The sequence below is a fragment of the Mastigoproctus giganteus genome, chromosome 1, assembly GCF_048544385.1.
Source record: "Mastigoproctus giganteus isolate SK-2022 chromosome 1, ASM4854438v1, whole genome shotgun sequence".
Taxonomy (NCBI): domain Eukaryota; kingdom Metazoa; phylum Arthropoda; class Arachnida; order Uropygi; family Thelyphonidae; genus Mastigoproctus; species Mastigoproctus giganteus.
In genome coordinates this window covers 42,055,837-42,080,276 of record NC_143575.1, presented here as the reverse complement: position 1 = coordinate 42,080,276, position 24,440 = coordinate 42,055,837, and the positions used below count along the sequence as shown (strand labels likewise).

General features: G+C 36.6%; 1 protein-coding gene across 4 annotated transcripts in view; it reads left to right on the top strand.

Moving 5' to 3' along the window:
- LOC150090745 (alpha-N-acetylgalactosaminidase-like) overlaps positions 1-15,709 on the top strand; it is a 42,485-nt gene extending 26,776 nt beyond the window's left edge. For all 4 annotated transcript variants that reach the window (XM_090379810.1, XM_090379801.1, XM_090379819.1 and 1 more), the window contains exons 7-8: positions 2,120-2,317; positions 14,596-15,709. In XM_090379810.1, coding sequence (XP_090235936.1) covers positions 2,120-2,317; positions 14,596-14,871 — 474 coding nt within the window. In that variant the 3' untranslated portion in view covers positions 14,872-15,709. The remainder of the gene's footprint in view (positions 1-2,119; positions 2,318-14,595) is intronic.
- Positions 15,710-24,440: the final 8,731 nt, after the last annotated feature.

The following is a 24,440-nucleotide window of genomic DNA, read 5'->3' as shown; positions in this document are numbered from 1 at the left end:
TAATTATAGACCTGTTAGTTTAACTTCGGTTCCAGGAAAATTAATGGAGGCACTGGTTAAAGAAGCACTGCAGGATCATCTGGACAAGAATTCAGTTATAGCTCAAACACAGCATGGGTTTGTTAAGGGCAGGTCTTGTCTGACCAATTTGATTGGATACTATGATGTAGTCACAAAAGAACTGGATGCAGGGAATAACTTTGATATTATATATTTGGATCTTAGAAAGGCTTTTGATACTGTTGCGCATGGAAGACTGCTGCACAAATTGGAGAAGTGTGGCATTCGAGGCAAATTGCTGCTATGGATAAAGGGATGGTTGAGTGGCAGAAGACAGAGAGTGGTAATCAATGGACACTGCTCAACGTGGACTAATGTTATTAGTGGAGTTCCTCAGGGTTCAGTGTTGGGTCCATTGTTGTTTTCTGTATTTATAAATGATATTGATGATGGTGTATCAGGCTTAATGTCCAAGTTTGCAGACGATACAAAGGTTGGCAGGGTTGTTAAGGACACTACTGATACTATGCTGCTGCAACAGGATCTGGAAAGGTTGAGCAGATGGGCTGAGAGGTGGCAAATGAAGTTTAACATTGACAAATGTAAAGTACTACATATGGGAAACAGTAACCCCAGATCAACGTATCAACTCTGTGGTACTACGCTGACAGTGGTAGAGAATGAAAAGGACCTGGGGGTAATTGTGCAGGCAGATATGAAGTTCTCTGAGCAGTGCAGATGAGCTGCAAGAGTAGCTCATGGTGTCTTGTCAATGATATACAGGAATTTTTCTAGCAGGGACAGGGATGTGATTATTCCCTTGTATAAGGCATTGGTCAGGCCACACCTTGAGTACTGTATACAGGTCTGGAGGCCTCATTTCAAGAAGGATGTAGAGCTGCTGGAACGAGTACAGAGAAGGGCAACAAGATTAGTGAATGGAACAAAGGGTTGCTCTTACGAAGAAAGGCTTAAGTTTTGCAAATTACAGAGCCTGGAGACTAGGCATCGCCGAGGTGATCTGATAGAGGTGTACAAGGCTTTGAATGGCTTGAGCATGCTCAATGCCGATGGAATTCTTCCTCTTGCTCAGAATAATCACCTGAGAGGGCATAAATTCAAATTGAGGAAGGACGGATGTCGGATAGATGTGCGGAAATTCGCCTTTAGCCAGCGGGCAGTTGGTTTGTGGAATAGACTTCCATCGCTTGTTGTTGAAGTTGATAGCCTAAACAAATTTAAGGCTCAGCTGGACAGGTATTTTGAACGAATTGAGGGGTGAAATGGGAGTAGTGGTTGTTTTTTTTTTTTTTTTTTTTTTTTTGGCTGATGCTGAATAAGCTTGCTTTCTTGCATCATATGCCTCTACTAATGCTAATGCTAATTAGCACCTCTAGCACTGTATCCTGTTCAATGACAAGCACAGTAGCTGGAACCTTGTTGATCTAGGGGTGGAGTATGATGTTCCTGCTGTTATTTGTCTGGATTTCTTTATCCTGTCATAATGAATAGGTTTCAGCCTATAATTTATCCAGTTTTGTTGGCTTAGTTCCATTAGTGGCAGCCCATTGTCATATGTTCAGTAGTCAGGTAACAGCTTAAATACAGGTGAAGATCCCAGTCAGTTTCTATAAGTTCGCCTTATGATGTGAGGATTTCCTTCTGGGTAAATAGTGTCAGATTTGTCTACAACATATTTTAGTAAAAAAATGTTTCTTTAGTTGAAAATTGTGCACTTTCTGATATTTTGTATACAATATAGATATAGTTAGTAATATAAGCAATGTAATGTATTTCTGGGTGGCTCACATCTGGTGAGTATGGGCTTGGCACACACAGGGTCCTGAGCTGGATATCATCATTCTTCTCTTTCTTGGTGATTTCCTTCTACTTTGAGACACACACACACACACACACACACACACACACACACACACACACACACACACACACACACACACACACACACACACAGGGTAACTCAGAAACTTTTTTTTTCCTGGTGCAGCATAAGCCTCAGGCTTCCTTGCACCATATGGCTATTAATAATAATAATAAAAAGTTTACTGACTTTAAATTGCACAGTTTTAATTAATGAGTCAAGTTTGGGCTATTTTAGGTTCTTACTGGTGGTTTTGGCCTAAGTTATGATGAAAAAAAAGCTCAGCTAGCTCTGTGGTCAATATTAGCAGCTCCACTTCTTATGTCCAATGATTTGAGAAATCTTGCCCGTGAAGATAGAGATCTTCTCTTAAACAAACATATTATTGCTGTGAATCAAGATAAACTTGGCCTTATGGGGAAGAGGATGCATTCAGTAATTATTCTAATCTTATTTTTAATTAATCTAATGTAGAAATCTAAAATTGAAACCATTTGTGTATGCTATGCAGAAAAAAAAAAAAAAATAGAAATCTAAAATTGAAACCATTTGTGTATGCTATGCAGAAAAAAAAAAAAAAAAATATATATATATATATATATACACAGTATTACAGGACTTGATTATAACATTATTCTACATTAAGCTGTCATTCTTTAAGATCTAAAAAATATTAATATAGATCATAGGAAGGTGGAGGAGTAGCATGCCTTTGGGAAATAGCTATTCAGATTCTTGCATTGTGAGGAGTTGCCATCACAGATTTAGTATGTTTTTAGAACTAAGGTAAGGCATCAATTATGACAGCTGATTCATTCCACAAATTGCTTATTTTGTATCATAGAACTGTGCCAATGCACTCTATGGTTACTAAGTAATATAGAATAAGACTTGATGATCCGAATGAACCAGTAGTAGAAAAGACAGTATAATATATTGGACTCATGTTGTAAGCAGTGACATGCCAGTTTTTATTGTCTATTTATATATGTATGACAGAATATCCTACATAAATGGATATGGAATAAAATAATGTAAAACGTAATAAAATAAATATTTTTTGTTTCTTTATTAATTAGGCATTCCATATATACAGGGTATTTCATTTACCTTGAGACCACTCTAACACTCATTTATATGAAAATAGGTCATGGCCATTTTAAATGCACAGATTTTTACCTAGTTATATATCAATTCATGTAGATTGCTTGGAAATTTTCTTTCTTTCAAGATCACTGTAAAATGAATAATTTTCACACTGAGCAAGAAATTATATATGCTTGATTTTACTATCATGTCTGAATCATTAAAGCATTTCACAGTTTTCAGTCTGCGGGGACAACAGGTCTAAGTTTTTATATAGCATGTGTGCCAAACAGATGACATCTGTTATGAAATTTTTGTTATGAAATTTGTTAACAAAAGATGACATTTGTTATGAAACATTTTGTTATGAAAAGCAACAGATTTCCTTTGGTTATTGTGCTTAAATACTAAGCTAATGGTCAGCATTCTCTGATGTACTAGGCCCCAGGTGCCAACTGTTATAGTAATCAAGTGATTTCTAGAGTGTTTTACTCAAAGCTACAGCTTTATTCTTTTGTAAGTTTTCTTATGTTCCCATTAATTAATTGTAAACTTAGAATTACGAATTGTAACTAAGTTACAGAAAAGAAAAATCACCTTTCTTTTTTTCATTAAACTAACTCACTAACTTTTACACCGCTTGGTCACTCTAGTAGCACTGCTCCTGCCTCCCCATTGTGGAGCCAGTAACCTGGGAGAAGAAATCCACTCTCCCAGGGCTGAAAGGAGCAAAGATGGAAAACAGTTAATTTCCAACTTTAGAGCCATCTAGCTCGAGACTAGCAAATGACACCAAGAATGACTATTCTCAACCCAAGAGATTGAAAACAACCCCTCAAGGAAATACCAGCATTCCTCATACTGCACTCTCTATCAGAGCAGCCTCTGAGTAAACTATCCCCATTCCTTGTGCAAAAATGCATAGAGTCTGCTGCAGGTTCACCAAAAACAGTAAGGCAACTCCAGTCTGGGGATCTTCTGGTAGAGACCACGAAATCCCAGCATTCTGAAAAGTTATTAAACATGACTGCTTTCGGCGGACAACCACTAAAAGTTATTCCCCATGCCACCCTAAACTTCTCAAAGGGAGTAATCGCAGAATGGGACTTATTAACTGTATCAGAGTAGGAGATAGTTCAAGAGCTACTTGAAAAAAAGAGTCATCCAAGCAAGGAGAATTATGACTCAGAAAGATGATGTTCTTGTTCCCATAATTCTCACTTTCAGCTCTCCTATCCTATCATCATCTGCTAAAGAAGGCTATCTCCATTGCCATGTCCTTCCTTATGTCCTGAACACAATCAGATGCTACAAGTGCCAAAAATATGGACACTCCCAAACTGCATATCGAGGTGAGGCAATATGTCCAAATTGTGGATCAAAGGAGCACAATCAAACTGAATTCACTGCTACCAGTTCTCTTTGCCCAAACTGTAAGGGTAATCACCCAGCTTTCTCCAAAATATGTGAACTGTTAAAGCAAGGGAAAAAAAAATCCAGGAATCCAACATGGTCTCACCTCCGGCAAACTCAAATCAATAATAAACTGTTGCAGATAAAAAAGAGCCACAACTGTGGACATCTAGTTTTAGAAGAAGCAGGCGACAAGAAGTGATTCTGGCAAGGCTCCACATCGGTCATTCACATCCAACACATTTGTATTTGCTTTTGGGAGAGATTTCTCCTCAGTGTTTCTTTAGCCAGTCGCACCTAACAATAATATATTCTCATTGAATGTCCCAAACTTTCATTTGTCCGAAAATCCAGTTTTAGCTCCCTCTCCAACTTGCAGTAACCCTTAACCTTATCACATATTCTTGGGAATGAAGAAAACTTTGAGGATCTGTTTAAGTATTTAAAACGCATAAATTTGTATAATAGTATCTAATCATAATAATGTGAAATCAGTGACATCTAAATCACAAACAGGCACAATATGGCCCAAGAGGCCCTTGTGCCAAAAACCTCAAATACAGGTGCCTCCGTAGCCAGGTGGGCAGGAGCAGCAGTGCGTAGCACATGCTTCTTGATTAGACTGGGGTTCAAGCCCATGACCACCAAATATGGAGGATGCAGAAAGGTCAGGGAATGACACCGCATATCCCTGGAGCAATATGGCCTTAGTTGCTAATTTAGAGTGCCTTCACTCTAAATTTCCCCATGTATTATAGAGCTGAATGCTTATTGGTTGCAGAGCCATAGCAGTGGGGGGGGGCAGGCAAACAAGGCAACTTTGTAGAGTGCCAACATGAGGGGTGCTGTAATTGGAAGTGCTGGTACATTAAAGAGCATGTATAAAATTTGAAGAGGAATAGAATAGTTTCATCTATTGGAATAATAGGTAGATCAGAAAATACTAAATGAATTGGTGTTCTTGGCTTGTGACTGTTCAGAAATACATTTTTAAGTTCTTACTTGGGGTCTTACAAGAAGAAAATTTTTGGCCTAATTTCAGTATATTGTTATGTAAAATTACGGTAAAAACTTGCTAAAATCAATGCTACTTAATTATGAAAAGCAACTTTGGTTTAATGTTATCTATTTAAATAGATCAGTTTAGCTATTTATAAATGGTTCTCTTCTCATTCTGGCTTAAAGTTTTACAAGATACTATAAATTATGAATGATGCCCAAAGAATAGGCAAAATTATTCTTTAAGCAATTTTCCCATGTAAAAACCATTTGTAAGATGGTTTTTCTTCATGTTTCATTCACCTTTCTATGGTTGCAAACATCAGTACTCATGTTTGAAGTTGAAAAATATTGCTTACAAATGTCAATGCCTTTTAAGATATTAATGCTCCTTGACAACACTCCCGGTCACCCTAAATATCTATTACCTTGATGAAATGCAATCTTATTTAGATTGCATTTCATCAATAAGATTGCCTTGATTGCTGGGATTTAGTTTCATTTGACATTGTTTGCCCCTTTTGATTATACAGGATGTTTTGGTTAAAAAGCAGTCTATTTTGCATAATTTTATCTTTAGTCTGTAGACCATTTTTGGTTGAAATTTTTAGACTAAATCAAGGATGAGAAACAACAGTCTCATTGAGAAAAAAAAAAAAGCCAGTTTGATTAGTCAAAATTTAAATTTAGAAATTGTAAAATCGCTAAGTGGCCTAGGTGTTAGAAGTCTGTAATTTAGCTCCTGCTTTGTAGTAATTTATAAGTGCTTTTTAATGGCATTTTTGTAAATTTGTGAACTGACATGTTCCTTAGATGATTGTCGGAGAGCTTGAATGGTTTTTATGAAGTCTTCATAAAGATACATACTGTTTATAATGTGTAACATTCTTGCTAACCTTTGCTTAGCATAACTACATACAGGAATGCTGGTTGACTTTTGAGCGTAGTATTTTCTTTGGCATAAGGTAGTTTGTGACCTTGACATTGTTCCTGCTTGGGTCAAGTCCTGTGGCCCTCCAGCAATTTTTCCATTAGCCACGCCTACGTTCGATCTACCTATTGTCTAGCTACTCGGACATTCTAACTCTTCGCTACGGTACACTGCTTTGTCAATAACAGACGACCTGCTTATTTGTATATTGTTTACTGGTATTCAAAGTAATTTTTAAATCTTCAGCATGGCACAAAAAAAAGCAGTTTCATGCAATGCATGTCGAAAAACAGTTTGTAATTGGGTTATCTGCAAAAGTTGCAGTATGATTTACTGTGATTTACACCGGTGTGCAAAACTTAAGGACCAACACTATTTCTAAAGGTTACAACCACGAAATCAAACGAAACAGCCTGTGGTGATTTGCATAACTGTGACCGTTCGGTAGAAAGCTGGTGCTCATGCAAAAATTTGAATCATAATGAGGGCTCACAAACATAAAAGCAACAGTTAAGCAGTTATGTGCAAATTATCGAAGGGTGAGCACGATTGTTACAGACGTTCGATTGGTTTCATACAGTGCTACAGACAATAAAATGACTCTGATGAGTATAATAAGAAACTGTACAGGGAACTCGAGTGGGCCAGTAAATCAGAGAGTCTTATAATGGGGGATTTTAATTTATCAGATATTGACTGGAATTTGGGGGTTGGTCACTCACACACTAGCAAGGCTTTTGTGGATTTATTGGATGATTGTTTTCTACATCAGCATGTTCGGGAGGCAACTATAGGGAGTAATACTCTTGATCTGATTATCAGTAGTGATTCTTCATGCATTAAGAATCTGCAGATAAAGGAACCACTAGGTGGCAGTGATCACAGTGTGCTGAAGTGGGATTTACTCAGAGGTAACTACCATCAGGGGTAAAGGGAAGAGTTTTGCTTTCGTAAAGGCGACTACGTTGGTCTGAGACAGTATTTAAATTCTATATGGTGGGACCAACTGATGATGTTACCAACAGCAAATTGAAAATGGGAAGCATTCAAAGAATTAATCTTGGAAGGTACTAGGCTTTACATACCAACTAAGAAATATCGTTCAAGGTTTAGGCCTAAATGGATTTCAGATGAACTAATGAGACATATGGCAGAGAAGAAAAATGTATGGGATATATATAAATTAATGGGTGACATGGAAGCTTATGATTGATATAAGCTGGTCTGTAACCAAGTCACAAAGGAGATTAGGCAGGCAAAGGCAGATTATGAGAAATCTTTGCAAAGGATGCAAAGAAAAACAGCAAAGAGTTCTTTACCTATGTAAACTCTAGAAGGAAAGGGATGAATCAGATTGGTCAACTGGATATTGATGGTTCAACTGTTGATGATCCTGCTCAGGTGGCTAACAAACTAAATGAGTATTTTGCATATACATTCACACGTGAGGAGTTATTCAGCAAGAAGAATGCCAAAGGTGAATTGAACTCTGGCAGTGAGCTAGATGATTTTGTAATAACTGAGAGGAAAGTGGAGGAGAAATTATTGAAGATAAACATAAAAAAGGCACCTGGGGTATATGGGATCTATCCAGTTATATTAAAGGAGGCAGCAAAGGAAGTAAGCAAACCCTTAGCCATAATAATGAGAGCTTCCTTGGACTCAGGGGAAGTACCCATGGACTGCAGATATGGAAATGTGACCCCAATTCACAAAGGAGGATCAAAGGGCGACACAAGTAATTATAGACCTGTTAGTTTAACTTCTGTTCCAGGAAAATTAATGGAGACACTAGTAAAAGAAGCACTGCAGGACCATCTAGACAAGACTTCAGTTATAGCTCGGACACAGCATGGTTTTGTTAAGGAAAGTCTTGCCTGACCAATTTGATTGGATACTATGATGTGGTCACAAAGGAACTGGATGCAGGGAATAACTTTGATATCACATATTTGGATCTTAGAATGGTTTTTGATTGTTGCACATGGAAGACTCCTGAACAAATTGGAACAGTGTGGCACTGGAGGCAAATTGCTGCTATGGATAAGGGAATGGTTGAGTGGGAGAAGATAGAGTGGTAATCAATGGTCACCTCTCATTGTGCACTAATGTTATTAGTGGAGTCCCTCAGGGTTCAGTGTTGGGTCCATTATTGTTTTCTGTATTTATAAATAATATTGATGATGGTATATCAAGCTTAATGTCCAAGTTTGCAGACGATACGAAGGTTGGCAGGGTTGTTAAGGACACTAATGGCAGTAAACTGCTGCAACATGATCTAGAAAAGTTGAGCAGATGGGTTGAGATGTGGCAAATGAAGTTTAACATTGACAAATGAAAAGTACTACATATGGGAAGCAGTAACCCCAGAGCAACGTATCAACTCTGTGGTACCACACTGACAGTGGTAGAGAACAAAAAAGGACCTGGGGATAATTGTGCAGGAAGATATGAAGTTTTCTGAGCAGTGCAGATGGCCTGCAAGAATAGCTCATGGTGTCTTGTCAATGATATACAGGAATTTTTCTAGCAGGGATAAAGAGGTCATTATCCTCTTGTATAAGGCAATGGTCAGGCCACACCTGACCATTGCCTTATACAAGAGGCCTGCAGACCTGTACTGTATACAGGTCTGCAGGCCTCATTTTAAGAAGGTTGTAGACCTGTTGGAACGAGTACAGAGAAGGGCAACAAGATTAGTGCATAGAACAAAGGGTTGCTCTTACAAAGAAAGGCTTAAGTTTTGCAAATTAGTGTCTGGAGACTAGGCACCTGCGAGGTGATCTGATTGAGGTGTATAAAGCCTTGAATGGTTTGAGCATACTCAATGCTGATGGGATTCTTCCTCTTGCTCAGAATAATCATCTGAGAGGGCATAAATTCAAATTGAGGAAAGACAGATGTAGGATAGATGTGCGGAAGTTTGCCTTTAGCCAGTGGGTAGTTGATTGGTGGAACAGACTTCCATCCTTTGTTGTGGAAGTTGATAGCCTAAATAAATTTAAGGCTGGGCTGGACAGGTACTTGGAACAAACGGAGGGGTGAAATGGGAGTGGTTTTTTTTTTTTTTGGCTGATGCTGCATAAGCTTGCTTTGTTATTGTACTGAGGTAATCCTTCCCGTGTGCATCTGTTCTGAGGTGCCATTGGCCCCAGGTTCGTGTTTATGGATAATAGCGGCACACCCCATCACTCTGCAGCTGTTATGCTTTTGGAAAGTGAGGACATTGTTCGTATGGATTGGCCTGCCCTGCCCATTCCACCAATTTAAATTCCATTGAACACATATGGCACACTCTGGGGAGACGCCTAGCGGCACATCCACACCCACCAGGAAATGTTCACCAGCTGAAGATGCGCTGACAGAGAAATGGACGATGTTACCGCAAGAACTTATCAACATTGTTCTAAGTATGGACAGGCAGTGCAAAGCCTGCATCGACATTAGGGGTGGCCATATCTCCTATTGAGGATCACCTCTTCCCTTTGTTCCATCTTTGGCAGTGATGCATCTGTATCATGGCAGCCAGTGCTATGTTGCCATTTTTTAATAAAGTCCCTCTGTACTGTTTTGTTTCTGTTGTTGTGTCGGTGTGTATTTCATCATTTCTGTACCTCACGAGGTTCCTTTGGTGTGCTTTTACCATATCCAGCCCACTCCTATGAGAAGCTAGGTGAAAACCTGACTGGTCCTGGCTTTTTACACCAGTGTATGTTCATTGGTTAAAAAAATTTTCAAAGTCATCAAGTGTATTAATAATTGCAGATGTCCTTCCTGTAAAAAACCTAACAATGGAAGTAAGAATTTACAGTCTCCTAGTCAACATAAGCTAAACTCTTAGAATACCCCAATAGATGCTTATCTCCCGTGCAACTCTGACAATCTTTCATCTCCTTCTATCAATTTATTACCATCTCCTAAGCCCTCAACATCATACAAGGAAGTCAACTTTAGATGCCTCCACACAAAGTCTTACCTGTCTCCCCTGCCTACAACATCCCCAAACAATGATATCTCATTTGTTACCCTGGAACAGATGCTGGGAAAACAATTTAGAGAGATTGATGATGTTAAACAGCATCTTTTTCAAATAGAAGATCAACAATGTAAGTTCTACTACATGCTTCTTAACATAAAAGGCAATGGTTGAGAGCCCTCCAATACCTCACCCTTCTTATGTTCATCAGGTTGTTGCAGATGCAGTCCTCAGTCCAGATGCTGAAGAATTTGTTCCAGAAACATCAGCACCATCTATAAAATCTAGTTCTAGCTCTCATTCTCACCAAGAGCAGAATCGTGTATCCTCGCAACGTATTGTTGACACAGGCATACAACTGATACCCATCACAATTAGCAATTAACAGAAACCTGGCAGTATATTGCACTGCACAGAAGATATGCAAAACAGATTTAAAGAATTCAGTTCTTATAAACACACAAAGAGCATGCAACATGAAATGCTTCCTAGTCAAGCCCTGCTAATCAACTAACTTGTAAATAAGAATACAGTTCAGAAAATAGCCGACCGGTCTAGCCAGGTGGGTAAAGTGCCTGCCTGGCAACCCAAAGGTCGTGGGTTCAAATCCCACCCTGGGCTTGGATCAGAGTAAAATGCAAAAACTTGGGAGGTGCATTATAGCTACAGAAACTGATGTACCAACAACTAACAAAAAAAAAAAAAAAGTTCAGAAAATTATTAACCAATTACAAATTGATAGTAGTGAAGGCCCTGACAGCATCCCCCTAGTTTTATTATTAAATGTCCCGTGTATTCATCATTGATTCTTTCATATTATTTCCAGGTGCATTTTCCAGCCATTCCTTCCAAGACTATGGAAAACTTTTAGAATTACCCTGATTCCAAAACAGGCTATTAGTAATAACCATATAAGTTATCGTCCAATAATTGCTAAAATTATTGATAAGATCATGCTGCCATATTTTCAGGATGCAATCTTTGCTAATGCATCTGTCAACATGCATTTTGGTGCTAGAGGGCACTCCACAACAACAACAAGCCTAGCTGACACCATTGTGCACATCCAAACTGCATTTCAGGATAAAGCACAGTGCAATGTATTTTACTTAGACATCAAAGGTGCTTTTGACAATACTGATTACAAGAAAGCCATTGAAATACTAAAAAATCATTTCCTCATTGACACAATGGTTATATCCTATCTACATTACAGCCTAAATCACAGAAATCTCTTCCTCACTAATACCTGGCTTATGCCAATGATTTAAAGTTGTTTATTATTTCCAAATCCTATGATGACATTTCCAAGGTTAGCCATGATGCGAATTTACAGATGTTTGGAATCATCAAGTATCTGAAGAATCTCAATCTGACTATAAGTGCAAACAAATCTGTTCAAATAACTTATTCCTTACAGAAACAACCAAACCACATAGAAATTAAAATTGCAGATGTTTTAATTCCAAATTTATATGCTCACAAAGACCTAGATGTTTTTAATAAAAATCTTTCCTTTAATTTTCACTATGTATATGTTGCTAAAAAAATTCAAAACGGCTAATCAAGCAAGAGACAGCAGCGATTCAAGATAGAAAAACAGTCATAAACCATGTTCAGAGATGCATCTTTCCCATTCTGTCTTATGCCTCCGAAATCTGGTATGGTGCTCCTCAAGTTACCGTCAATAAATTCCTTGCCCTAGAGTATTGGGTTTTTAGATGGCTGAACAGTAAACTTCGTTTTCCCCATACAATATCCAGGCAACAGCTTTATGAAAACTTAAAAATAAAGCCTCTGAAACAGATGATCAATGAGTCTGGAGTCATGCTTCTTGCAAAGTTAATTACCTGTGCAAGTGAATCACCAAACTCAGCCGACATAACAACTCACACCAGCAGAGAAAATTCAAGAAACCAACAACAATTCAAATCCAAACTCTTCAGACTCAAACAAAGGGACAGGACGTTCCCCAATGCATCCCTTCACCTCATAAATTATCACAACATTGATTGCAAAAGGTTGCTCAACTCTGAAGCCTACAGGAGTCAGATTTCAAATCAAATAATGAGAAACAAAAACAGCTGACTGCTGTACAATCCAGTAACTGCATCTGAGAACCAAATGTGATGTTCTCCTGTAACATACCATTTTTGCAACGGTATGTTACATTAATGACTAGCATCACAAATAGAAATATAAATAAAAGATATTTATTAATAGTTAAAGCAAAGCTAAGTAATATTTGACAGGTGCTCTCAAAATATTCCACAATGAGCATTTGCACAGGCTACACACAACAGTTTTGATAAACATGACAATTATGGCTGAAACGTTATCAGAAGCCCTCAGTTTGCTTCAGTTTATCATTGTAAATGAAAAACAAAATGAAAAGTTCACCAGGTGCAAATTAATATTTAGTTAAACTGCCTCTGGCCCTGATTACAGCAACACACTGTTGAGGCATTGACAAGATCAAGATAATCAACTGATAGTTCCTGGTTCCAAACACGAATTATGGCTTCCTGAAGTTCACGAAAGGTCTTTGGTTTCTTTCTGGCAAATTACAGATTCCACACGATGCCAACAGTTCTCTGTAGGATTCAGGTCCGGCCGGGCTGTTTCTTGGCCAGTTAAGAGTTGTAACTGTTCTCCTAACCATTTTTTCACCTGTAACAAGTGTAAACACATTACTGTCGAACCTCTAATGCAGAAATGAAGCTAAAGTAACTACAGAAGTGCCTACTTACACTTTTCGGCCAATGTCAAGGAGCAGAGTCATCTTGAACAATGCAGTTTCTTGGCAGGTTGAAATGGTCTCTAATGGTCGGCAACAATTTGCCTTCCAATACAGCCAAGTATCCATTGGCATTTACTGAACCTTTTATATAACTGACTTCCACTGCTTGGGGGGGGGGGGTCCATTTGGCATGCTCCTTACACCAAATTAATCAGGCCTTTTTCATTTTTTGCGTGAAGAGGGGTTTCTTCTTAGGACGATGGGCTAGAAGTCCATTTTTGAAAAGGCATCTTCTGACTGTTACTGCACTTGCTACCACTCCTCTATGTTCTTCCCATTCTCTTTTCAGCTCAGACAAAGAAGCTTTATGGTTTTTAAGGAATAAGCGCTTCAAAACGCGGTCCTGTTTTGGCATAGAGACTCATTTGTGACCGGTTCCTTTTTTCCTATCAGCAGAACCAGTATTCTTGAGTTTGGAAAGAAATCTACTCGCTGTCAATTGATTACAAGAAAATCTATAAGCAGTATGATGGAAAGAACATCCTTCCTCACGTAAAGCAACAATATCACTCTTTCTTCGTGGCATCAACTGCACGTAACTTGCCATCCTGACACAAGCAAGGAATAACTGCAACTCTTGCACAGCGTGCTTATATAGCTGACAGTAACAGCTGATGCAATCTGTAAGAAATATTGCCATATACTTACGTTATTCAAAAGACAATTAGAATTTTAAGGGGTGATGCACTTTCTTTGAACACCAGTGTATGTATATATATTTTTTTGTTCATTATAATTCATATTCATTGTTAATGTATATATATAGAATATGCTTTGTTTTTATATTTGTCTCCTTTGTAATGAATTTATGCCCCTAGTCTATTGCTGTGATGGGCTTGCTGTATTTGCAATAAATGATTATTTATTAAATGATAATACTTTAACACCAAATTCAAAAATTTCAGCCCAAAATATGACAAAATTCACTGCCTTTTAAATGATCCATCCTCCACACCCACCGTTCTCTCAAGGATTTCAACAATTATCCCTATTTCTTTCCAGTTGGCTGCATGCTTTGATGACCCTACTCTCTGATTTAATGATCTCTGTACTAATATGAATGGTAACCAAATATCATGATATTTTTTGCTTGATTGAAAAATAGTTCTAATTGAGGCAAATTCATCTTTCCCATAATACTAATCACTTTATTCTAAGGTTTTTTTTTTTTTTTAAAAAATTTTTTTATGTAGGTCTATTTTATTACTTAGTTTATCTTTGTGGTATAATATTTTCTCATTTTTAAATATATTATTAGGACTACTTTCTGTTTTGCACAATTTTTATATAAAATATTATATAGAAAATTTTATTTGTATAATGTTTTATTTATTGATTATTATAATCTTGTCTTCCATTTTAAGTAAAAAGGAAGTAATGTGTGTTTTTTTTTTTTTTTTATTTAAAGTGCAGCAGCCAAATGAAAACACACAGTTTAATTAAATGCATAGCATTTAATTAAACTGTGTTGGGGGGAGAATATGATTACCTTTTCTTTTTTTTTGTAGGAACAAAACATCGAGATATGGATGAGACCTGTTTCTCCAGTAACCGAAGATCAAGATTATTCTTATGCCATTGTTGTTTTTAATAGACGGACTCTGGGTGGCCCAGTTTCTGTTTCTGTACAATTAGCCAGCCTTGGAATGACTTACAGTTATGGTTATTCTGTTAATGAAGTGTTTAGTGGCCACTTTCTAGGAATTTATAAGCCTTCAGACAATATTACTGTTGAGGCAAATCCCTCTGGGATTGCAATGGTTATAGCTAACATCAACTTCTAATAAACTTTTACATGCCTGTCTAATTAGTTGTTGATGTAATATAGTTAACATTTAACTGGTGCTATACAATGAAGATTTAAACTATGTATTTATTTACATAACAAATTATAAAGATATTTTTTTATTCTCTCTGATAAACAGCTAGAAGATGAAATTATAAATTGTTTCTTTATTCCCCAGCATAGTAAAATACTGGTATGCTGCATAGTAATAAAAAAAGTTCTTTATTAACTTAACTTAGATACAATCATGATTCCTTATATAGATGACCAGAGGAATCTTACAATAAGTTGTCTATAAATGAACAATATAGAAATACAAAATTACACTATGTACACCAAAAGCCATTCAAAATGTAGTCAGAGGGAATTATTAATCAGAAGTTACATTAATTTACTGGAATAATGCCATTATACTAAATAAAGGTGAGAACAAAAATACCAGAAAGGAAAATAAAAATTAATAATCTTTCTATACATTAAAATAATTTTCCTCCTAATGTATTCAGCCAATGGGAGAAGAGGGATGCGGATTACTTGGTAATACATAACAGAAGCTTGTTTTACTGTGATAAAACAAGCTTCTGTTTTAGTGTGATCATCCTAGATGAACCTTGTGCTCGTGCTTTGTTTATCTAGAATGACCACACAGTACCATTCTTGATTCCCATATGTAACGTATTTTTGTATTCATAGCTAAGGAAGAGACCCACACAGTGTCAAAAGCTTCTGTATTTTATTTTATCAAAAGAAGCGAGTGTAGTGAGTAGGGGGCAAAGCCCCCTAGTACTAATTAAAATAAAATTCATCACAATGATTATAGTATTTTTGTATGAATTTTTTTATTTGGTTTTTTGTTTTTGTTATTTGTTTTCCAAGGATTGATTAAAGAAAAGTTATTTATTAGCATAACCAAATAATCCTCCAATCTAGTGTTTCACAAGTGTGAGATATAGAATATCACATGTAGAGGAAAGTCAGATGCATAAGCAGAATATGATGAATTTTTCTTTCTCAAGATCAATAATTTTTAGTAATCTGCATCATTCACTTTATTTTATAGAATCTCATTTTTAAAAGTTAAGCTGCTTGCAAGGCCTCTTATTGGGAAATATGATTGCTTGTTATCTGGTCAGTTGTCTGAAAAAATTACAAAAAAACATATATTGATGCCCTTATTTCTCTGAGTAGGACACACACTTTTCCCTAAATCCGATTTGTTTGTCTCTGTTGATAAATGGGTTAATGACTTGGCTTACTTGTCTATGCTTAAGGCAAACATTTTAGAGTATAAATTCAAAAACTGCAATGTATGTAACAATTTATAGGTGGAGTTTTTTGTTCTTGTGAACATTTAACTTTAGGGTGAAAATATTCCTTTATATACTGTATATATTATATGTAACTAATGATATTTGCAAATAAAGGGAATATTATTATATAATCCAAAATATTATGGCTATCTTTATTTATGGTATATCTCTGTCACTTATATAAATTAACTTATCTTATTTGAGGTTTTTTAGGCTATGTTTTTTTAGTTGGTCAGTGTGGTGGAGAATAAGTTGGTTTCTGAATAACAGGATGTAGAAATTTTTAGGTAACACAAAAGAGCAATACTAATCTTAAACAAGTAACATTCTTAAGAGAGAGATAACATGCAAACTAGAAAAACATGGCTATGATTATATGACTTTATAACTGTAAATGTGAGAGACATTATCAGAATATTGCTTAAGTGTTCTTCAGATAGTACGAAATTTATAAATCAAGACTTCAATATTGAAAAAAAATTTGTGAGTGGACCTTGTGACTGAAATTACTAATGGATAAGTTATGATTCTATCTAAAGTTCTACTTGCACCCTTCCATATTTTACCGAATTGCTAAGTTCTATATGATATAAACATCTTATGTTAATAATTGTACTGTCATGTGTTGATGCTCGTAAGAACTACTAATGTGGAATATATAAACCTCTTCTACAGAAAAAATTCCTGAGTATGCCACTCACAACAATCAATACTGCTCCCAGAAATTACAAGGATCCGGTCACATGTAAAAAATAATTCAGTGCCCCACCCATTTTGTTTTTTACCTTTAAAATTGGTAGTAAATACAACAGTATCTAACTTCCTTCATTTCCGGCCAAAGGCATGTAAACGAGAGAGAGGATGTGCATTACTAGGCCCAGTTTAACCAAGGCTATGTGAAATCAACAAGGTCAGTTTTTAGTTGTCAAAGAGAAAGAATGTGTCCAGAGTGCACTGACTTTGAAAGCATGTAAAGAAATAAATGTAAATTTTTTATGTATTAACAATTTTATTTTAATAAATCAATTATATCAAAATGCAGTGAAAGGAAATCAGAGTGAAAACGATGCTGATATGATGCTAAAATTTAGTGACACCCTTTGGGATATAATACTGTTTATAAAGCTCTGCTGTATGTGTTTAGCTTCATTTCTTATTTCTCAAAGTAGTTATATAATATTGCCACCAAACAAAAAGCTGTGCAGACCAAAAGTAACAAGCATGCTGTGGGTTAGCTACCTCTGTTGTATAAGCTTGCTTCTTTGCATCATTTTGCCACTACTAATACTAATTAGTTACCTTCTACTTATCTACACAATCCACTCCTGCATTCAGGTATTTGTTCCATCTTTTTGAATTCCTCTAAAAAGAAATCAGTGTCCAGATATGGAGCACTGTCTCTTGAATCTCTGTTGTTGTTTCCAAAACACTGATCTTCAATGTCAGGAACAAGTGGAAGTCAATTTGAGCTAGGTCAAGGCTGTAACGGAAGAATGATCCAATTGTTCCCAACCAAATTCCTCAATCCAGTTTTGTAAATATGAAAGTATGTGGTCAGGTGTTATCATCCAAAATGACAATTAGTGAGGAGGCCTGGATAGTTGTGACAAATGAAACACTGGGTGTCACAGTAAATAATCAGCACTGATGGCTGCTTCTTTGTCCAGGAATTTCACAAGAATGACTTTGGTGTCACAAAGTCAGATGACCTCTCCTGCAGTCTGGGTCACTTCGTTCTTAATGGTGACCATATGTTTCCACTCCACGGATGAACCACTTCGAATGAAGTGGTACACCTAGCTGTTTATCACCTGTCACATGATGCTAAAAGGCATTTCCATTGTTTTGGTACCACATGAGATATTTCAAGCTGCATCCCATCCTTGTAAGTTGGAGAGGCACTGTGCTGACACTTTCCAGTAATACAGAATGATTGTGTGGATGCTGTTAATGAGCAACCCTCATTTCTTTGCCCCCCATCTCCACACACTTTAACCTATCTGTTTTCTTGAATGATTTGTTTCACTTATTCACATTAGTGTCTGCACAAAGGGTGTCATGTCAGTTGGTAATCTGCATGACATTCTTCACACAAATTACCAGCTGACATCACACCTTTTGTATATACTTCCACCAGGTCTACTGTGGCTGGCACTCCCCCAAGAAGCCCACTCATACTAGAAGACTACTGACACTTCCTCTTTATTTTTTATTTCCAAAATACAAGTGTTCATTATCATGACATAGCTCTCAATTTCTGTAAATTGACTGATTGGATTTACAAGACCCCAAAACTTATTTAGTATATTACAGCCCACTACTAGAAGATTGCAGTATAATTTCTGATTTTATATGGATCCAATTACATGTGATACATCAAGAAACTTCACCATCAAAATAATTAGATTCTCAATTCAGTCTTGCAAACCATTATAAAAATGAATAACTTAATAAAAACCCAGCCCTGACTTTTTTAAAGAACTATAAAGAAATGATAACAGTACAGATCTGCCATTCTACAATGAAGCAAGATAGTTATCTAAAGGATAAGTATTAAAATGTATTTATAAACTCAAATGAAGTATACTACTTTTTTTTGAAAGGACATCATTATTGAGGCTTAAATTGACATCTTTTTTTTTTTTTTTTTTTCATTACATCTGTTTAATTTACATTCTTAGGAAGGTAAAACATTCAAAATTCTTTACTTCAAAGTGAGAAAAAAAAAAATCTTCCTTGGAATGATAAACATTAACAGATTCATCAAAAAACTTGACTTGTGGTTAGCAGGGTTGCTAAGGTGTTAACAGTGAAATCAGAATTTCTGTTGAAGCCTTTTCTACAGGTCTTCACTGACAGAAAATTTCAAAATTACTGAACTTTAGTTTTTGTTGAAAGGTTGTTTTTTGGATTACTTGTCATCAATGACTAGGTAGGTACCTTGATACTATAATAGCTGACTACACAGTTGTGAATTACTCCCTCTTCTTATTTGTGTAGTATTTTAAGAATAATAATTGATATAAACACCATATAAATACCTATAATATTTTAGAATGTAACCAGTCCAAAGTTCATGTTACTGATTATGTGTATACCCACTTATATGTTGTCGTGTGGCCTGATGTCACTTTTATCACCTGTTTAAGACCTATCGGCTTTGGCAATTGAGATATTTCCCAACATCCTTAAAAATTCATATATCATTAAAAAATGGTTTTCAGATGCATTCTTGGGTAAACAAACTATCAGAATAAATTTCAGTAGTGTCCAACCTTTTCCAGTATATGGGCCATATTCAAAGTTAGATTTGTTTCGCGGGCCACACTGGGTGATTTGAGAAAAATTAGCCAGGCATGTGCATATTTGATACAAAGCATAGATACAAAAGCAACAGAATTCACGATACTAACACGTGGCTTTATGACTCCAGAGTAACATATCAACTGTATGGTACTACACTCAGGGTAGTTGAGAATGAAAAAGACCTGGGGGTAATTGTGCAGTCAGATATGAAGTTTTCTGAGCAGTGCAGATAGTCTGCAAGAGTAGCTCATGGTGTCTTATCAATGATATACAGGAATTTTTCTAGAAGGGATAAGGAGGTGATTATCCCATTGTATAAGGCAATGGTCAGGCTACACCTTTGTTGATTGCTGGAACAAATTTCCATCTGTTGTTGTGGGAATTAACAGCTTAAATAAATTTAAGGCAGAACTAGACAAATGTTCAGATTGAATGGGTGGGTGAAATGGGAAGGGTTTTTTTTTGGCTGATTCTGTACAAGCTTGCTTTCTTGTATCATATGCCTCTACTAATGCTAATACTCTCACATATTCGCTGCAACGAGCACCAGTCTTTTAAATTTGTTTATTTCCACTTATTTTAATGTAGAATATACACTGTTCTTGAAATAATTAACAAAATTTAAAATCCTGTTTTAGTTAACTTTCTGCACAGGCCGTATAAAAATTGGGGGGGGGGGATCTTGCCCCGTGGATCGTAGGTTGAACACCACCAAGAATAATTATGATCACACAAATTTTTATTTACAGGGGATATATATACAGTACAGTATTGTAGGTGATTGACTGTGTACAGATCTTTGCAGCTCCTATATCTTCACAAGGCTTTAAAGGAACTAATTTTCTCTTGAATTTCAAACTCCTTTCCATGATAGAGGTTCATCACTTTTTCAATCAATTTATGCTGCATTTTTAAAATTTTACCAACAGCTCTCATATTAAGTTTAGGGTGGTCAGTTCCATCAGAAGCATTTTCAACAAGATTTCAAAATTTTCCATTGCCAATTTATCCTCACGGTCTTGTTCATTCAAATCCTCATCATATTAGTTTAAAAATTCTTCTGTATTTTGAACTTCCATATCAAACTTGCTGTGCCAAATACACAATACATTCAATTTTGCCTGTAATTGGCAATTTTGTTGCTGTCATTAACAACCATAAAATTTCCAAATTTGCTCTGGGGTAGAATTTTTTTTTTTTTTTTTGTGGTCTGTGCTTGAAAGGGAGATTTGAAGCAGTCACATTGTGCAGGCTTCAGACTTACTCCAGCAGGCATTTTAGGTGGACTGTTTCATCTCAGCTTGATGAATCCAAACTTGAGCTAAAATCTTTTAATCTTTTTGAACTTATTTTAAATCTTCTTCTGTAATAGGCTTTAAATGAGCCATGGTGAAGTTGCTTGTATGAGGGATGAGTGTTTGTTGGGGTGGGGGAAAACCACTCATTAGAATGTACAAACTTTGCCCTCTGGATATCCTGGGTCATTATCAAGAAACAATAACGCTGAATGCCAGGTTCTTGGAGTTTAATAAATTGTTAACCTTATGCAAAAACAATTGTGAAACCAGTTCAAGAATAATGATGATTTTGTCAACTCATGTTTTCTTATTAGACCTCTAAAACTTAAGCACGGTATTTTTTAAATTTTACCTTTCATTGCACCTGGGTTCTAAGATCTGTACAACAGTATTGGCTTCACTATACAATCTCCAGAGAGTCATTTGCACAAAGGAGAAGAGAAACACTATCCTTTGCTGCACCCAGAAGATGTTTGTTTTTTGAAATAAAAGTTCTGTTGGGCATTTTCTTCCAAAATAGTCCAGTTTCATCAGCAGCATTTAGGTACCTGTTCAGAAGCATATTCCTTTTGTTTTATCAAAGTTCATCAGGAAATTTTTGTTGCTGCATGATCTGCTGATGCAGCCTCTCCAGTTACCTTCACATTTTGCAGATCATGCTTGTATTGAAATTATTCAAGCCATCCCCCTATGGGCACTAAATTCTACTGATGGGTCTCTTATTTACCATGGAAATTATTATAAATCTTTTTAGCTATTTGTGAATTTTGGCACTACAGATTTAGTGCTTTCTACATTTTCTCCATGTCAAATTTCAAATTTGTTTCAAAATCTTACTGCTATTGTGGACCATTCACAGCAATACTTTTATTTCTTTTTTCCTAGCTAGCCCTTGTTCTATCTTCCAACTAAATGTATCACCATCATCAGTATAAGTGGATCTAGCATTAACATCTAGCATTTTAGATTCATTTTCTTGAGTTTTTGATTTCCTGGGGTATCCACAATGACCTAACAATAACCAAATGTGTGTAAACTTGGAAAGGACTGTACAATTGCCCAAAGTGGCCTAAATGTTACCAAATCCAGATGTGTGAGAATTCTCTCCTCTGCTTTCCACCCTAACAACATCAGATATCTATGAACCCAGACAGACAAGGCAGGAAAGACAAGAAAGCAGCTGATATGTGCACATCTTGTCTGAACAATTTTATTGGATACAATGTGGTCACAAAGGAACTGGATGCAAAAAATGATTTTAATATCATATATACTTGGATTTCAGGAAAGATTTCGATGCTGTTGCTCATAAAAGACTGCTGTACAAATTGGATCAGTACAGAATTAAGAGCAAGTTGCTGCTATCGATAAAGGGATGGTTCAGTGGGAGAATACAGAGGGTGGTAATCAATGGACGCTGTTCTTTGTGGACTAATGTTATTAGTGGAGTCTGCTAGGGTTCACTGTCGAGCCCATTGTTGTCTTCTATATTCATTAATGATACTGATGAAGGCATATCAGGTTTAATGTCCAAGTTTGTAGACGAAACAAAGGTTGGCAGGGTGATTAATGACAGGAATGATGGTGTGCTACTGCAACAAGAGCTTCAAAAGTTAGGCAGATCGACAGAGAAAGGACAATTGAAGTTTAACATTGATAAATGCAAAGTGCTGCATATGGGTATCAGTAACCCCAAAGTAAAGTACCAACTGTGTGGTACTACACTCGTGTAGTGGATAATGAAAAAGACCTGGGTGAAACTGTGCAATCGGATATGAAGTTCTCTGACCAATGCAGACAGGTGCCAGGACAGCTCATGGGGTTTTTGTCACTGATATACAGGAATTTTGCTAGCAGGGATAAGGAGGTGATTATCCCATTTTATAATGCAATGGTGAGGCCACATCTTGAGTTTGTTTAAGAGCTGTATGGCACATGGACAGCAAGGCCATAATGTGCCACACACACACCTTGAGTAGTGCATACAGGTCTGGAGGCCTCATTTTAGGAACGATGTAGAGCTGCTGGAATGAGTACAGAGAAGGGCAATGAGATTGGTGAGGGGAATAAAGGGGTGCTCTTACAAGAAAGGCTTCACTTCTGCAAATTGTATCTGGACATTAGGATGTACTTGCACAGTGATCTGATTGAGGCATTTAAGGCTTTGAATGGATTGAGCAAGCTCAATGCTGATGGGATTCTTCCTCTTGCTCAGTTTACATATATGAGGGGGCACAAATTCAAATTTAGGAAAGACAGCTGCAGAATAGATGAGCAGAAGTTTGCCTTTAGTCTGCAGTTGGTTGATTGCTAGAAAAAACTTCCACCTGTTGTTGTGGAAGTTAATAGCTTAAATAAATTCAAGCAAGACCTAGTCAAATTACTGGAAGGAATGAATAGGTGAAAATAATAATATTATTATTATTAATTGGTGGCATATTCTAGGTTTGGTTATGATTCCTATCCAGAGAAGGGCCTTTATTAAAAGAATGAAGGGGGAATCTTCCATCAGAAATATTTTGGCTAAGGTGGTAATAAAGTGTTAAAAATCAATAGTGGAGAATAAAAATGACTTGGGGGTAATTGTGCAGTCAGATATAAAGTTTACTGAGCAGTGCAGACATGCTGCCATTGCAGGTCATTGGGCCTTGTCAATGGTATACAGGAATTTTGCTAGCAGGGATAAGGAGATGATTATCCCTTTGTAGAAGGCAATGGTCAGGCCACACCTTGAGTACTACATACAGGTCTGGAGGCCTTAATTTAGGAAGGATGTAGATTTTTTTCTAGGGCAAGTACAGGGAAGGGCAATAACATTGCCCTTCCCTGTATTGGTGAGGGAAACAAAGGGGTGCTCTTACCAAGAAAGCAGGGATGGCTCGTTGGTAAGCACTACGGAACTGCAGCACCCCAGCTTATATGAAATTTTGTGAAGAACACTGCAATGCAATGAATATTTTAATTAACAGGTCCTGCATATAGTATACACATCCTATATTTACAATAAATATTTCAATAATAAATGAATAAAAACATAAAACTGTTTTCAACTTTGAAGTATAACCGTAGGTGGAACTGTGCACTACAGTTCCAGATTTTGGTCCCAGTGGTTCAGTCAATACCTAGTTGGCAGATTGCCAACATGCATTTTTAGAGGTGTCAAAATGAGGAAAGGAACTGCAGAGCGAGCAGTGCCAATTTGAACAGAACACCAAACTTGAATCAAAAAGTTAATCTATTTTCAACAAATAAAATCTGAAGAGTGGATTTTATTTTTTAAATAAAATTTCAAGATTACCCAAGTCTGTTAATGAAAAATGTCCAGTAAATGTTGTGTAGTATTTTTAACTTACTTATTATTATTATTACTATCTATGTCTACAAGACTTATAACCAAGGTAATTTAATATAACTTTAAGGTGCAGCACCCCCATACATCAGAGTCACAAGCCACCACTGCAAGAAAGACTTAAGTTCTGCAAAGTGATCTGATTGAGGTGTATAAGGCCTTGAATGGTTGGTTTGAGCAGGCTCAATGCGATGGGATTCTTCCTCTGCTTAGATTACAAACCTGAGGAGGCATAAACTCAAATTGAGGAAAGATAGTTGTAGAATAGATGTGTGAAAGTTTGCTTTTAGCCAGCAGATAGTTG